This window comes from Porites lutea, chromosome 10 (assembly GCF_958299795.1).
Source record: "Porites lutea chromosome 10, jaPorLute2.1, whole genome shotgun sequence".
NCBI classification, from domain to species: domain Eukaryota; kingdom Metazoa; phylum Cnidaria; class Anthozoa; order Scleractinia; family Poritidae; genus Porites; species Porites lutea.
Genome location: NC_133210.1, coordinates 6,395,045 through 6,410,720, shown reverse-complemented (window position 1 = coordinate 6,410,720; position 15,676 = coordinate 6,395,045). Strand labels below are relative to the sequence as shown.

Sequence of the window (15,676 nt, the reverse complement as noted above, 5' to 3'; positions counted from 1 at the left end):
CTTGACTTTATCTGTTTATAGCTCCAGGAAAGATCACCGTATTAAAAGTCTCATGAAAGGTGAAGACCTTACAGTTTTAGAACAAACTACTCAGTAGACTCACAAGCGTTCATACAAGTGGTTACCCTCACAATCTCATTGAAAAAAAATTACCTCGGGGGTTAAATTTGCTGAACGGAAGTCGGCTTTACTACAAAACAATAACGTGTGAAAAAAAAAAAAAAAAATCCCCGTCTTACAAGGTAACCCTGCCGTTGCATCACCTAAAGAACAACTTTACGAACAAATGACATCAAATCCAGCCTTCACAGAGAGAAATATACAAAAACCTAACGCTACTCTCCTAGATTCTCGTCCGGAGCAAAAATCTTTGGTCACCTTCACACTCTACGGAGCTTGTACGTATGTGTTTGGCTTGTCAACACTTTGACTTCAGCAGCGCCGATTGTGATTACCTGCTGATATTTGCGAACAATGGGAAAGGAATTTATCTTTCGGTTCAGGAGACTTTCGTGGGGCAAGAACGCGTGACGAACTTAAAAGAAAGTCTGCGTGGGAGGATAGAAGGAATGGGGACGAGGTTTCTGAAGGTTTCGGCGCGACAACACGCTCGAACACGCTCAACGTCAACTTCGGCAAACAACATCAATGGCTCAGTATCAACATCCTGTCCAGCAACAGCCAGGTATTCCTGCAGTTATCTTATGCTTAACTTGCAAACTAAACGACTTTTTAAAAGGAAAAACTGAAATCGCCAAGACTGGCGAACTCGCACGTACAGTGTGGTCACTGATTTTACGCTTTTGATTTCAGGGCTTTTAGTTAGAAAAGGACATTTAGTGTACTCCTGAAGAGTTGAAAATTATCTGCCCTTTAGCTACAGGCGATTCAACACTTTAGTCTACCGTATCTACAGGATAATTCAACACACTAGAACGTATAGCTAGCAGCATAGCCTACTGTATAATATTAACTCAAGCTATTTGGGGGTTTGATATCAGTCGGCATTAATTAAGCTTAAATCTGTGCAAGTGTTGAATCGTAATCGTTTATGACAATTCAGCGCACTAAAACAGCAAAAACCAAACGACAAGTCACACATTGAAATGCTCTACTTTTCGATTGTTTATAATTTGAAATAGCTGGCTACGAATGTACATAATGCATTTAATGTTTACAAAATTATGTAGGGCTCCTTAATATTCTGAATATTCATACTTTTCGAGTGTTCATAATTTGAAAAAGCTGGCTACGATTATGTAATGTTTACAAAATTATGTAGGGCTCCTTAATATTCTGAATATTCATAAGCTCTAAAGCGCAATTTCCTGGAGGGTAAAAGGCTTTTTAATACCTTGGTTTTTTATTGCAGGAGAAATTGACCTACCATAACAAATTTATTATTGTTATTTGATAATTTGCTTTAAGTCCTATATTACTAAATAATTTTCTGGATTAAGTTAAATCAAACACAGCTGTCAGAATGCTGTCCAGATTTCAAAAATGAATGTTAGTTCGAACAGGATCTTAAGAATTTGTGGAATTAGCAGAATTTAAATGGCTATGGTTATCAAACTTGCCAGGTCTCACCACTTTATCATGAGTCTGACGGTTTTACAACCTATTTCAAGCTCTCACGAGTTGACAACTGATTTGTCATGCTTTAACGAAAAGTCGAACTCCAAAAGAATTTTGGAGTTGTAGGGTTTATTTCCAAGTTAGATATCAATACATAGCCAGCTCAATCCAAAAAATCGCTTAGCAGTCACATTTGATTACCGGTACATTCTTTTAGCCTACCGCAACTTGCTGCTACCACCAAATGTGCAGACTTACTGTTTATCTTGTTTCAAGATGGCCACCAACAAAACATAGAAATTACAAAACCTAAATTGTAAAATTGATTGTGGTGTTTACTGCTGTAACATTGAAGTGATGTGTGACTTCCAATTACCCATAATCCCCACTGGAAGTCCTTTCTGTAGGAAATTTGGGACATCTCATGACTTTTTACCCGTTTCTCACTACTTTTCCCAGCTCTAGGTTCAGAGTCTCACATGTCTTCAATTTTGCCTTTTTTGGGGGCTGGCAAGTCTGAGTAATTGTCATGAATTTTTCAGAAAATGATAAAATGGATACTTACACATACCTTGTCTTTTTGATAGAAGATGATTCAGTCAAGGTTTAATTAGTTTCACATACTTGGCTAAAGGAACAAGGAATTTTCACACCAAATATTTTTCTTGTTTGAATGCAAACAATACTTGAAAGTGATTAGGATATTTGTTGAGTTGTTTCATGGCTTCAGTTCATATCAAAACAACTTGTATCAAAGTGACTGTAAGTGTCGAAACCACGCTTCAGGTTTCCACCTTAAGGCCACTTGAAAGAGAGTGAAAATAAGTTAGAGTGAAAAATTAATTTTGCCATATTAGCTTGGTCTAAGAACAAAAGAGTTAATGAAAATCAATCATGCTTTTTATGACTAATGTTGTGCCTGGGAAATTTTGAAACATGTTGAGCTACATATTTATGTGTGGCAAAAAGGCTCTTTGTGACAATTTGTGCCATTTCTCTACTGGCCTACAAATTTGATAGCTTTGTAAGAAATTAATTCGATCAGTATTTGGTAACTAGAGATAGAGACTTGACGGTTTTAAGTTGACCATGCTCAGGGGCGGATCTAGGGGGGAGGGTGCAGGGGGTGGGCACCCCCCCCCCCCCGCCTGAGATGACCTGCGGTTTTCTAATTCAACTGGTATTCTGCGAAAAAAAAAAAAAAAAAAAAAAAACTATGTGGTTTATTGGTGTTGAAGTAGAGCAAGAGAAAAGTGCACCCTCTCCTAAAAAAAATCCTGGATCTGCCCCTGATGCTTGGTCAACTGGATGGTCCTAACTACAACAAAGAAATAGTGATATGTACATAAAACCGGTAAACTCAAGTTATTTTTTAGGTAGATATTAAGAAACTCAATACCTGTCCATAAAAAAATATACAAGGAAGGCAACAAGTGTTTCATCTCATAAAGTACATGTATGGGAATTTAGCCAGGGCAGGTTACTGAAGGTTATGAAACTACCCCAGCTTCTTGGCTATGATAATTTTTTATGAGAAAAAAAAGCACCAAAAGGCCCCCACCTTCTGCCAGATTACATTCTGTAAGTTGATCTTTGCTGTTCAAAGATGTTATTCAGGCAATAACTCTTGCAGGTGTTCCTGGTCAAATGAATTGGATGCCGCCTCCTCAGGCACCAATGGGTTGCCCTCCTGGACTGGAGTATTTAACTGCCATTGATCAAGTGCTTGTGCAACAGCAAATTGAACTTTTAGAAGGTACGTTGTTTAGCTAAACAACTTACAGAAGTTTGTAGTTTATGCTTAGTCATATATATGCTGTGGTTCAGTTTTATCCTTGGTTTAATTTTAATTTTTCCTTGTTTCAAACTCTTTATCACACACATAATTTATTATACCCAAAAACAAAGGAAAATAAAATTCAAACCAAGGAAAACAACATAGACTACAATATATACCTGTACATGACTCATGGTGCAAAGAAAGTCAGCCAGCAAAAGTAATAGCCCAAAAGTCATTCTAGCTAGCCGGAACAAAATTGCTGATGATCAGAACTCTCTGATTAAAGTTCATCTGTAATTTGAATTCCCCCCAAAAAACTTCACTTGCCCATTGGGCAAGTTAAGAACAGAATTCATTTAGCCTGGTAGCATTATCCACTAACCATGGTGTTGTCGTCGTTTTGCTGTTCTTCAAGATTCATTTGATTCTCAGTGTGTCTCAGTATTTTAACAATTCAAGTTAATTAGCATTCACGTGTCGAAATCGGGCTCGCCTCTTTTCCCTTCTACATTTCTAGGATTAATAGAATGATTCGCTGAAAAAGGAAAAACCCAAATATCCTGATGAGAAATCCGCTCAGAGGATGAAAAACTCTTGGAAAAAACTACTTACACTAGCGTGAATTGTCTCCGGGTCTTCGGTTTCTAAATCTGAATTTTTCTGTTGATGTCAGCTGCAAGCTCAAAACTGAATTTTAAAACATAGCGCTCGAATGCAAAAATACCCTTAGGGAATTTAGGGGATGCATTGTTATCGGCAACGGATTTAATTTATAACACATATGGCTATCGGACACTATTTTCTTTGCACACTTATGGCTGAGTAAAATAATATGTTTTTGAAACTTATGGTTTTCTGTTCAAATAAAGATTGAAATCTATCGCCAGAAGAAAAATGAGCCTTTTTTTGCTTTTCACATGCCAGCTCATACCCTGAAAATGTAGCCTCTGCTCACAGTGTAAAACAAAGGGGAAACCAGTAAAAAGACGTGGAGGACAAGTTTATTCTTTTAGCTTGAATTTTACTTAGCATAATTTATGACCTTTTTCTATATTTAAAGCTTTTGTGGGATTTGAGACCAACAACAAGTACAAGATATGTAATTCCATGGGTCAACAAGTCTACTTTGCTGCTGAAGGTATGTTGAATAAAGTCAAGCAATATATTAATGTCTAGCTTAAGACCAGGCTCCGCATTGTGGGAAAAAGGAGCAAAAATCAGCGTTGGATACTGTTCGTCTCGCGTCACTCGCCGATATTTTCCCTCTTTGACCCCGTTTTTTGCCTTTTTCCCTACTGCGGAGCCTGGTTCCAGGCTACTTAATGTCATGTTTTGTTTGTTTGTTTTATAAGAACTCTTTACAGCTGTAGTAATTATATTGACATAAGATATGCTTACATAAAATAATTATACTATGTTACGTATCTTCAGACACCGACTGCTGTACTCGGCAGTGTTGTGGCCCTGGTCGTCCATTTGAGATGAAAATTTTAGACAACATGCAAAGAGAAGTCATACACTTGTCCCGACCCCTCCGGTGCCAGTGCTGCTGTTGTCCTTGCTGTCTTCAGGAAATAGAAGTGCAGTCCCCACCCGGGACAGTCATTGGATATGTGGAACAAAAGTGAGCTATTTTAACTGAGATCCTTACAGTAAACTCAGAAAACTGTGAACACCTGAAAAATTTCAGTTATGTTGATTGTGTAGTGACCAAATTACAATAAAGTTCAGGATAACATGCCAGCAAACCTTAAAACCACAAACTTATTACTCTTGCTTTTTAATGCAGTTCAGTTTTGTCGTGCCTTATTGGCTTTTACCTTGCAACATATCATAAAAATTTCTGGCGTGTGAGTTTCACAATACATAAGTGTGTTCTCATAGGCCAAGATCTAGTCTGGTATTTAAAATTACAAGAGGTACTAAAAATTAATTGAAGTGAGTAATGCTAGTATAAACAACTGCATTTTAGAATTGAGCTTCAGGAAGTTGACATACTATCCTCAGGCTGCAAAGAAAGCCAGTTTTACAACCTGCCATTCGGGCAAGCGGTAGCTAGTATGTACTAGCCCACAAGTCATTTCAACTAGCCCCAAAACCCTTTTGATTAGCAGGATTGATTACAATCCTTCTGTAATTTGAATTTCCCAAAAAACAGCACTTGCCCATCGGGCTAGTTAAGAACAAAAACCACTAGCCCGATAGCAAAATCCACTAGCCCCGGGCTATCGGACACAACTTTCTTTGCATGCTGAGATAGATAACTCTTCAGACTTTGAAAGAAATAAGTTTCGGCTATTGTGGCATGATGTTACAAACTAAGGAATAATTATTCTTCATTGCCAGCGTGCAAAGAAAGTAGTGTCTGATAGCCCAGGGCTAGTGGATTTTGCTATTGGGCTAGTGAATTCTGTTTTTAACTTGCCCGACGGGCAAGTGATGTTTTTTGACGAATTCAATGAACAGTAGAACTGTGAAATCAATTCTGCTTCTCAAAAAGCTTTTGGGGCTAGTTGAAAAGACGTCAGGGCTAGTAAATGCTAGCTTTAGCTTGCCCAAATGGCAAGCTGTAAAAATTATTTTCTTTGCACCCTGATTGCCAACATGCAGTTTCTTGAAATTTACCCAGAGCTTTTTGAACCCATAGATCTGGATCCCATCATTAGTGATGCTTGCGGTTACACATGCATTTGGGTCCTCCTTTTTTGAGGCTGCAAATTTTTTTTTGGCATTGGGGGGAAGGATTAGCCTGATCATGGTTCATTGCCAGTAATCAAACATTAATGTTATGGTCTTGCGGTTCTTGCATGAAAGGAGGTGGTTTTCCTGGCCAACATTTTTTACCCTGGCTGGTCAGTCATTTAGGAAAACGTATTTTCAGTTTGGTCAGTCTGGAGAGTTAATTGCATGTAGATATTGAGGCTCTCCATTTTAATTAATTAATTAATTTATTTGTTTCAATCAGGTGGACATTGTGGAAAGCAAAGTTAGAAGTGCAAGATGCCCAGCGTCAACACATTATGACGATCAATGGACCTTGCTGTCCTTGCAGCTGTGGTTCAGATGTGGAATTTCCTGTGAGTTGTTAGGTCAAAGAAATAACCCTATCATTGAAATAATGTTAAATTTTGTTTGCCACTGACTATTTGTACAGTTGATTAAAGACTTGTTGGCAATCACTTAATCTTTCAGTCCCAATACAGGGCTGTGCTCTAGCAGAGCCCGGTGGCCCCTGGCACCTAACTTTTGCCCTCGGGTGACTAGAAATCTCAGTTTTTTCATACAAATCATATGCTGGGCACCCTAGATTTTACAGTTTCAGAGCACTGGGCTCCCTTCAATTTTCCTTAGAGCATGCACGGCCTTGCAATAGTGACCAAGGGAATGTTATTTATTTCTTTTAATGGTATAAATCTATTATGATAATTGCTAAAATGATTACCAAAGGGAAAATCTTCTCAACTAATTAGTATAATAGCATGATTTACAGTGATATTTGGCATAAATACCATAAGTGATATTTCAAAATTGTTCTACGTAATTTCACGAGCCGTTAGGTGAGTGACATTTGAGACAATTTTGAAATAATTATCACATGTGGTATTTATGCCAAATATCACGTCCAAATCATGCTATTATTTGTTTATACTACTACCCGTAAAGGGTTTGTAATTTTCACATCTAGGTATTTCAAATTAAGCTGAAATATTACTGCACTATAAAGCCAATCAAATTGCAGAAATTTCTCATGTAGTAGTATAATACAGTATATACAGTGTACTCACTCGGGAGTATTATTCTGGAAATTCTGGAGAACGGAACATCGTTTCAACAAGTTCAAACACTTGTTGAAGAAAAGGGGGGCATTATTTCATCTGGAATAAAAATATTTCTTCTCTACCTGGCAATACTTTTTCCTTGATTTTAATTGAAATTAATTTTGCCACCTTTCTTTGAAAAAAGAAGCTTACAAAGTGTTAACAAACTTTATTCAACCTCTGGGTGACATAAAGACTTTTTATGACTGCAAATTGGTGAAGAAATCTGCACTGTTTTGGGCTTCATCAGCTTCATCCACTATGGAAAAAACCTTTCTTCCAACAAGTCTTCGCTTTAAAGAAGCACAGTTTCTTCTAAATATTATTCGGTCCCAAACATTTGTTACAGTTTGGCATGGTATCCAGAAAATCAGGAAACCGAAACTCAATATTTCAATGGAGCACTAAGTTCAATGATTTCTACTTTGTGTACTAATTATATTTTATTTACGTTTTGTCGTTTTGCATTAGGTCAGTTCTGCTGATGGCAGCAGTCAGATTGGAATGATTTCCAAGCAATGGTCTGGTTTTGCGCGAGAATTTTTCACAGATGCGGAGAATTTTGGCATTCGATGTAAGGAATGTTACCTACAAATATTATTAAAATAAGTCCTATAAATGCTTTATATGATAGCACATTTTAGTTGACACAGTCGACATCTGCCAATTACGTTTCTTGACACATTCTGCTCTAGACGTTATACCACAGTGCACAGTGTATGTGGAATACTGGGACGGTATAAATGGCGTGTTCCACACTAAACAAGTTACATGTACAAGCAGTGTTAGTTTCTTGTTTGTTTTCTTTTCCTGGGAAAGCCTACGTCACTATTAAGCTTAGACACCATGTCAAAAATATAAAAAATGGATGGAGGGGAAGTGATGTTATTCGACACGTGCGAACGCTAGGAGCACACGCCAAAAAAAACAAACAAAGAAACAAAAACAGGGAGATCGTTTCCTGTCCCATTACAGCGCGTAAAGTGACGCCTACTGTTCTAGTTAGATTCAGTACTTTTTCCACCCTTTTTTTCTCGTATTTATCTTTGATGAATGCGTCAGGTGTGCCAGTGGTATCACTCCGTACCCCAACAGTAGCCTTGGGGTGAAAAACGCATCGTTTTCCTTCCCTCACCCCACCCCCTGAGAACTTACTTACAGGCTACCTTTCTCCACCCCCCCCCCCCCCTTGCTCTTGTTTTGCTTCTTATTTGTCGCGTTCCCTCCAGTTGGCGTTGAGATAATAGGAACTTTGAGATCCAACGACGCGACGGCAATGAGAACGTCACTCAAAAAGTGAATTTTCGTTCTTTCAGTCTTTATCGCAATTATTCTTACCCACTTACTTTGTCAAATGCAGGCGAACCCTCCTGGAGTTAAATTCCTAGGGACCACATTCAAGTACAAAAAGAGAAACTAAATTTTGCCGTTGCTTGTTTACGTTCTCCATAAAGCGCGAAGTTATATTAGGCATTTTCCCGTCGTAGTCGTGCAAAAACGGGTAAAGAAATGCACAGAAAAAGCGTGGTGCACGTGCAAAGTTGTCGTTTTGCTTATAAAACCTATTGTTTATTTGACGTTCTCGTTGCCGACGGCGACGGCAGCGAAAACGTTACTTTTAAAATGAATTCGCGTTTCTTCAAACTTTTTCGCGTTTATTCCAATTCGCTGAAAATGTCAAATGAAGGCCAATTTTTCAGGAAATGATTTCTTGAACCGCGCTCAAGTTTAGAAAGGCAAAGAAAAATTCGTCGTTGCTTGTTCACGTCCTTTATAAAACGTGCAATTAGGTATTTTCACGACAAAAAAAAGTGATGCAAGTGCAAAGTTGTTGCTTGCTAATAAAAGCTGAACATTACCTTTTGGACGTTCTCACTGCCGTCACCCGTCGTCGTTGCTTAAGCTCCCTATTAGAGAAGCTGTAAACCGTCGGCTTAAATATTGTTCTAGTTTTTATTAAATCCAGGCAAGTGGTAAAGCAAAGAAACCACGCGCTGTGAAAACCTTAATCAGGGCAAATGACTCTTGTCTCAAAGTCCTGTTGTTAACCATTTCTTTTTATTCAGTCCCTCTAGACTTGGATGTCAAGTTCAAAGCCATTTTAATGGGAGCTTGTTTCCTTGTTGTAAGTATTCATGGCATAATTGGTCCCTTTGACTGTAAGCAAACCCTCTATTTTGAGTGGCGACGGAAGTCATCCGCGAGAGAACGCGCGAGAGAGCGGCGTGTTACTTCACGCACCCAAACGGAGAGTTTGCTTACAGGCTACGTTGCCCAAAGCAGTTAAACGTCCACTCATGTAAATGAAAATCGCGCTCACATATGGTTAAGGGTGCGTTCGATTAACTTTATTCTAAAATAGTCGTTCTTGGTAGTTTGCAGTCACATGACCAGGCGATCATGTTGGTTGACAAAACAGTCATACATTTTTTGTTCGTAGAATTTGCACGAAAAAAGAAATTTATAGTTGCATGGGAAGGGGGACGCTTTTGTTCATGTGAACCAACCCGTTTTCAAAAATATTCGATACGTGTGGACATAGCAGGGCCTGACATTTTGAGATTGTACGTTTCACCAATGGGGTTTAGAGTCGCAGAAAAGTTTTTAGCGCTCCTGCTTGGGCCTAATCTGCGAGACAGCCGTTTTCAGTGTCGTCACGCAACGCTTGATCCTCTTGTGGGAAGGAGCGTTGCATGACGACACTAAAAACGGCTGTGTTGCCGACTAGTTTGGGCCACTCACTACATGATCATCAACTAATTATGCCCCATTCACACCAAAGTTTATACATGTTTTGTTAAACAAGGTTCAAAATTGTCTCCTTAATAAAAGCTGCTCACGGACTTTGAGCTATTACAAATTATGTACAAATTACAGAGTAATTTAAAATTTAGTGAAATATTGTGTAAATGTCTGAGTTCCAGTTGTCCATCACTGCTTTTCATTTTTTAAAACCTAGTTTAATTAAACAGGTTTAGTTGGTGTGAATGAGTTATCCCACGGGTTAGGGGGTGGAGACGTATGACATTTCAAACTAAACATTGTGTATTTATATTTTTTTTGTTTATTTGTTTCTCAGGATTTTATGTTCTTTGAACATCAGAACAACAACAATTGATACTCAGTCGATGCGGTTACAAATCAGTTAACCTTTGGAAGATATGTCGTGGTAGCTTTATACTCATTTCATTTATTTACATTGTATGCTACAGCGCGTGCTCAACCCTAGGAACGATTATTGTATTTAATTATTGTATTTAATTATTCTATTTTAATAAGCGCCTCAAATGCGACGCTTTTTCGAATAATACGGTATCTTACGCTACTGTAGTTAAGGCTATACAGGGAACCTTCCCTTCATCAAATAACTTACAAGACGATCATTTTCGTGCAATTTTTGATGCGATTTTGCATCGCTTATGCAACCTAGCGGCGATTTTATTGCCATTTTTCATTCTGGCCCCTGTCGTTCAAACGCTGGATTGTGCTGTCCACTTGAAATGGCGTTATCCACCTTTGGAACAACTGGGGCCTGGAACCAATATCCAGACAACCCTTGGAGGCTTGACCCGCGACCTCGCAGTGAAAAACTTGCGATCGAGGCTAGACAGGTAAAACAAAGCTACTTTAGTCTCTCGAGACAAAATGGCCGCCATGTGATGAGGGCCCGTAGTGGTAATCACGTGACCGTCTGTACGTCCTAGCGTCCGTTCACTCCTACATGTAAGCCAGTGTCAAATATCACAATTACCACGAGCACTATTCTAAGGCGGGCAGTGTAGGAGCTGCTCGTAAAGTCTCTCCTAATTGGGCGCAGGAAACAATGACATGTCATTCTTCCAATTGTTTTAGTATTGTTTGGGGTCGGAGAAACGCACCATTGGTGACTTTTCCGAGCAGCTACTACGTGACACCGGGTAAGGCATGGCAGGAGCCCATGGAAAACGACAAAAGCCTGTCAGTTATATAAGCCATCCTTATGAAGATGAACTGACAGCCGTCAAAGCCGAGTCTTTGTTTTTTTTTCGGCTAAGACGTGTAACTAGGAAGTTTCACGTTTTAGCCGTTGAAAATTATGACAGAAGTGTACAAAAAAAGTGTGCAGCACGTGCAAAGTTGTTCTTTTTTTTTGCCAACAAGATTTATCGTTTTTTTGTTTTTTTTACCGTTCTCGCTACCGTCTCACTATTTAGAATTTTTGTTTGTGTAAACTATAAGTATATGAACGAGAGCTTCGCTTTTAGCCCTGGCTAAACCTATAAAGTAGAAATAAATACTTTTAAATCCTTAAAAATAACAAATATCTAGTGCATACTCTCATACCACTTGTAATAATGTAATGTCGAAAAAATGAATTAGATTGAAGCCTGTTTTCCATAAATGCCGTTTTTGAGTTAGAAGTTAATAGCTGCCGAAAGCTAGTCAGAATTTTTGCTTGTCTTATATCAGGAGGTTAAATTGTTTTACAGTACAGCCATGCGGTAGCAGTAGCTATTTTTATAGTAATTGGTACGTGGCAAGAGACTGCAACGCACATACGCCCGTGCGTACAGCTGAAATCTAAAAAAAATATATTTTTCCTGAAAGCGTTTTTATCATTTATCGGAATGACTGATTTTCCACATTACACTGGTGTCTTTGCTTGCCTGATGGGTAGCCGTCTCGCCCCCAGTGCTTGTAACCTTATTGGCTTCACTGTTTCACTCTTTTCCCCATAAACACTTTACCTTACCTATTACAATAGAGATGGGTAAACTAAACAAACAACTGTTGCGTGTTCCGTCATTTTCGAGCCCTTAAATTTAATGAATTTCAAAGGAGATATGCCTCCAAACCTCCCTAGTTTGGAGCGCCTTCGGTGGTCTACCTTTTCTTCCTCTCTTCTTCACGCTGCTACAATGTATAAATTTGGGAGAAAGGTAATCAAGCGTAAGGCAATTTGCAAAGGTAATAGCATGATTTGTAGTGATATTTAGCATAAATACCACGAGTGATATTTCGAAATTGTTATAGGTAATTTCACGAGCCTTTAGGCGAGTGAAATTTCAGATAATTTTGAAATATTACGGGTGGTATTTATGCCAAATGTCTCGTACAAATCATGCTATTATTTGTTTATACTACTACCCGCAAAAGGTTTGTAATTTTCACATCTAGGTATTTCAAATTAAGCTGAAATACCACTGCTCTAAGCCAATCAAATTGCAGAAATTTCCCATGTAGTAGTATAAAAGAGTTGTACGCCATCTCTGCCATATCAATAGGCCACTTCCGAGTTCCAAAAACCCTCACTTTTAAAATGAGGCCAAGTGCACAACCTTTTTGTGTGAAAATCATTTTTATTTGCACAATTTCATATCAAAGGCTGAGCACTTAACCTCGTTTTGATACAGCGGCTCGGGAGAACTCGGAAATGGCCTACTAGGCGCTGGGTTTCAATTTTTGTTCATCCCAAGCCAGTTTTAAGAGCGGATGTCTGTAAAAATAGATCAGAAAGGGGGGATATAATTTTTTTAAAAAAATCCCCCCAAATTCTATAATTTAAGGTGACTCGACCCAGTTTTTTGAAGGGAGTACCCTCCTACTTTGAAGCTCTCTGGTATCCCCACCTTTACTTTTATCGTAAGTCTAACACATAGAATGGATAACATATAGATCAATCTACAATATAACGTAAAATTTTTGGCGATCGGAGTAAATGTCACGTGGTTATAATGCCACGCCCCTTTGAGGTCTGAGTCGAAAATCTGCTGTTGCAGGCATTTTTTCGTGAAAATCTCTCGGCTACACATAGCGCGCATTAGTGCCTTGCGCTGAACAGATTTTCACCAAAATCGCAAAGGCCCAATTCGAAAAATTCAGCGGTTTCCAAATTTAGGTCATAATTTATGCGAAAATGATAAGCAAACTTTACACGGATTATATCTAATAAACTATGAGATTCATCTCTTTATTTTGAGCATCCTTATAACAGATTGGTCCTTGCAAGTCAGCAAAACGCTTTAGGGCCTTGTAAATGCGCGCGATTTCGAGCAAAGCAAACATAAAGAAATTATAGTTTTCGCTATTTGTTGACGTTTGTCAGCGTTTAAGAGTCTTTCTCACGAAAAAAGCATTTTCTTAAAAATTCGTAGTTTTTTTTCCTTCAAATTTTTTCAGGGCCACAATTGATTAACTAACTACCCGGACTCTGAATTTCATGGTCATTGAAAAACTGTGACATTATCTTCTATAAGCCCAAACTTGAGTAAACATTGAAGATTTTTAGCGTTTTGGCTGAGTTTGTGCTTTGGGAGTTGTCTATTGTTTCTAGTCTGTCATTATACAGCATTCTTGTTCAGCACGCGTGCAATGACCGCGCTTGGCTGACTTCCGAATGCTCACCGAGATATGATCAGTTTGGTACAGTGAGACAGGCCATGGCTTGATACATACAGGTTTAACTCACAATTTTTAATCAATTCTCGTGCTTCTTGTGCCTTTGCAAAAAAATCAAGAAGTGCTACGCACTAAATCTACTTACTATTTAAAAAATATCATTTTTTCATATGTTTAATGCAAGTGAATAATCAAACCAACTCGTGACGGGAATATCTCGGTGAGCATTCGGAAGTCAGCCAAGCGTGGTCATTGCACGCGTGCTGAACAAGAATGCTGTATAATGACAGACTAGAAACAATAGACAACTCCCAAAGCACAAACTCAGCCAAAACGCTAAAAATCTTCAATGTTTACTCAAGTTTGGGCTTATAGAAGATAATGTCACAGTTTTTCAATGACCATGAAATTCAGAGTCCGGGTAGTTAGTTAATCAATTGTGGCCCTGAAAAAATTTGAAAGAAAAAAAACTACGAATTTTTAAGAAAATGCTTTTTTCTTGAGAAGGACTCTTAAACGCTGACAAACGTCAACAAATAGCGAAAACTATAATTTCTTTATGTTTGCTTTGCTCGAAATCGCGCGCATTTACAAGGCCCTAAAGCGTTTTGCTGACTTGCAAGGACCCATCTGTTATAACGATGCCCAAAATAAAGGGATGAATCTCTTAGTTTATTAGATATAATCCGTGTAAAGTTTGCTTATCATTTTCGCATAAATTATGACCTAAATTTGGAAACCGCTGAATTTCTCGAATTGGGTCTTTGCGATTTTGGTGAAACTCTGTTCAGTGCAAGGCACTAATACGCACTATGTGTAGCCGAGAGATTTTCAAGAAAAAATGCCGGCAACAGCAGATTTTCGACTCAGACCTCAAAGGGGTGTGGCATTATAACCACGTGACATTTACTCCGATCGCCAAAAATTTTATGTTATATTGTAGATTGATCTATATGTTATCCATTCTATGTGTTAGACTTACGATAAAAGTAAAGGTGGGGATACCACAGAGCTTCAAAGTAGGATGGTACCCCCCCAAAAAAACTGGGTCGAGTCACCTTAACAGACGGCGATTACAGCAGGCTCTCAGCGACCCGGTCAGCTGATAGTAATCTATGCCTAAACCCTACGAAGACCAAGATCATGCTGTTCTCAACTCAATCAATCAATCAGTCAATCAATATAGTAATTTTTTTCCTTTATTTTTGTCATGCGTTTCATACATGAGCCCCCGCGCCGGCTCGGATTCTGAGGGCTCAATCCCACACAATGACTTTAAATAAATTGATTGATTGATTGATTGATTGATTGATTGATTGATTGATTGATTGATGAAAGAGGGGGGTGAATAGGTCCGCGGATCGGCGGATTTGGCCTTAAAAAGCTCACGGATTGTGGATTTCGGCGATAAATTGAGCGGATTCGCGGATTTGAAAAATACCGTGGATCGCGGATCAGCTGAAAGTTTTGGCCCGGTTTCCGGATTCTGTCAGTCTAGAAGTTCGGATCGTGGATCGGATCATCAATTTTCTGTCGGCCTTGGTCAATGTGCTGGTGTTTTGTCGGCTAACGTTTCACTTCCGAGGTTTCCGGAAGACTTTCTCGTTACCCGACTCATACGGTATACATGAATTCCAGTATAGACAGCGTGGCGTAAATGACGTCAGGCAACCTTGCCATGGTTCCTGCATGGTGACACATGGTTCATGTAATGGCAGTAATGCTAAGTGACCTGACAGGATCTGTGGATGCGTTCGTGTAGCCTGCGTAGCAAGCGTTTCCTCGCGAGGTTCGTCTAGGAGAAGAGCAAAAAAAAAAAAAAGAAGAACGGGGGAGGGGGAGGGGGAGGGGAAAGAAGGAACCGCTTGCCCGCAAACCCCACGATTTTGAAAAACTGCGTTCGCCCACGAACGCAGCTTCTGATTGGCGCGGTGCGTGTAGAGTTGATTACTTAGCATTCGAAACATCAATCAAACCAGGTATGCTTTGTTTTCGTGCTTTATATTTGGTTTATACATGAACTGATATAAATTATGTTCTTCGAAGCTATTTCAGCTAGTTTGCTTGTCTTGATCGTTAACTTAATAGACCTTTTCACGGTTTCTCTCGCCATCTTGGTTGA

General features: G+C 39.0%; 1 protein-coding gene across 1 annotated transcript; it reads left to right on the top strand.

The window, feature by feature from the left end:
- The first annotated feature begins 570 nt into the window (after window positions 1–570).
- Window positions 571–11,557, top strand: LOC140950632 (phospholipid scramblase 2-like). Its single transcript, XM_073399873.1, has 8 exons — window positions 571–685; window positions 3,212–3,334; window positions 4,419–4,496; window positions 4,790–4,982; window positions 6,324–6,435; window positions 7,648–7,750; window positions 9,243–9,301; window positions 10,256–11,557. Exons 1-8 carry the CDS (start codon window positions 649–651, stop codon window positions 10,292–10,294), a joined length of 744 nt encoding a protein of 247 aa, XP_073255974.1. The 5' UTR covers window positions 571–648; the 3' UTR covers window positions 10,295–11,557.
- Window positions 11,558–15,676: the final 4,119 nt, after the last annotated feature.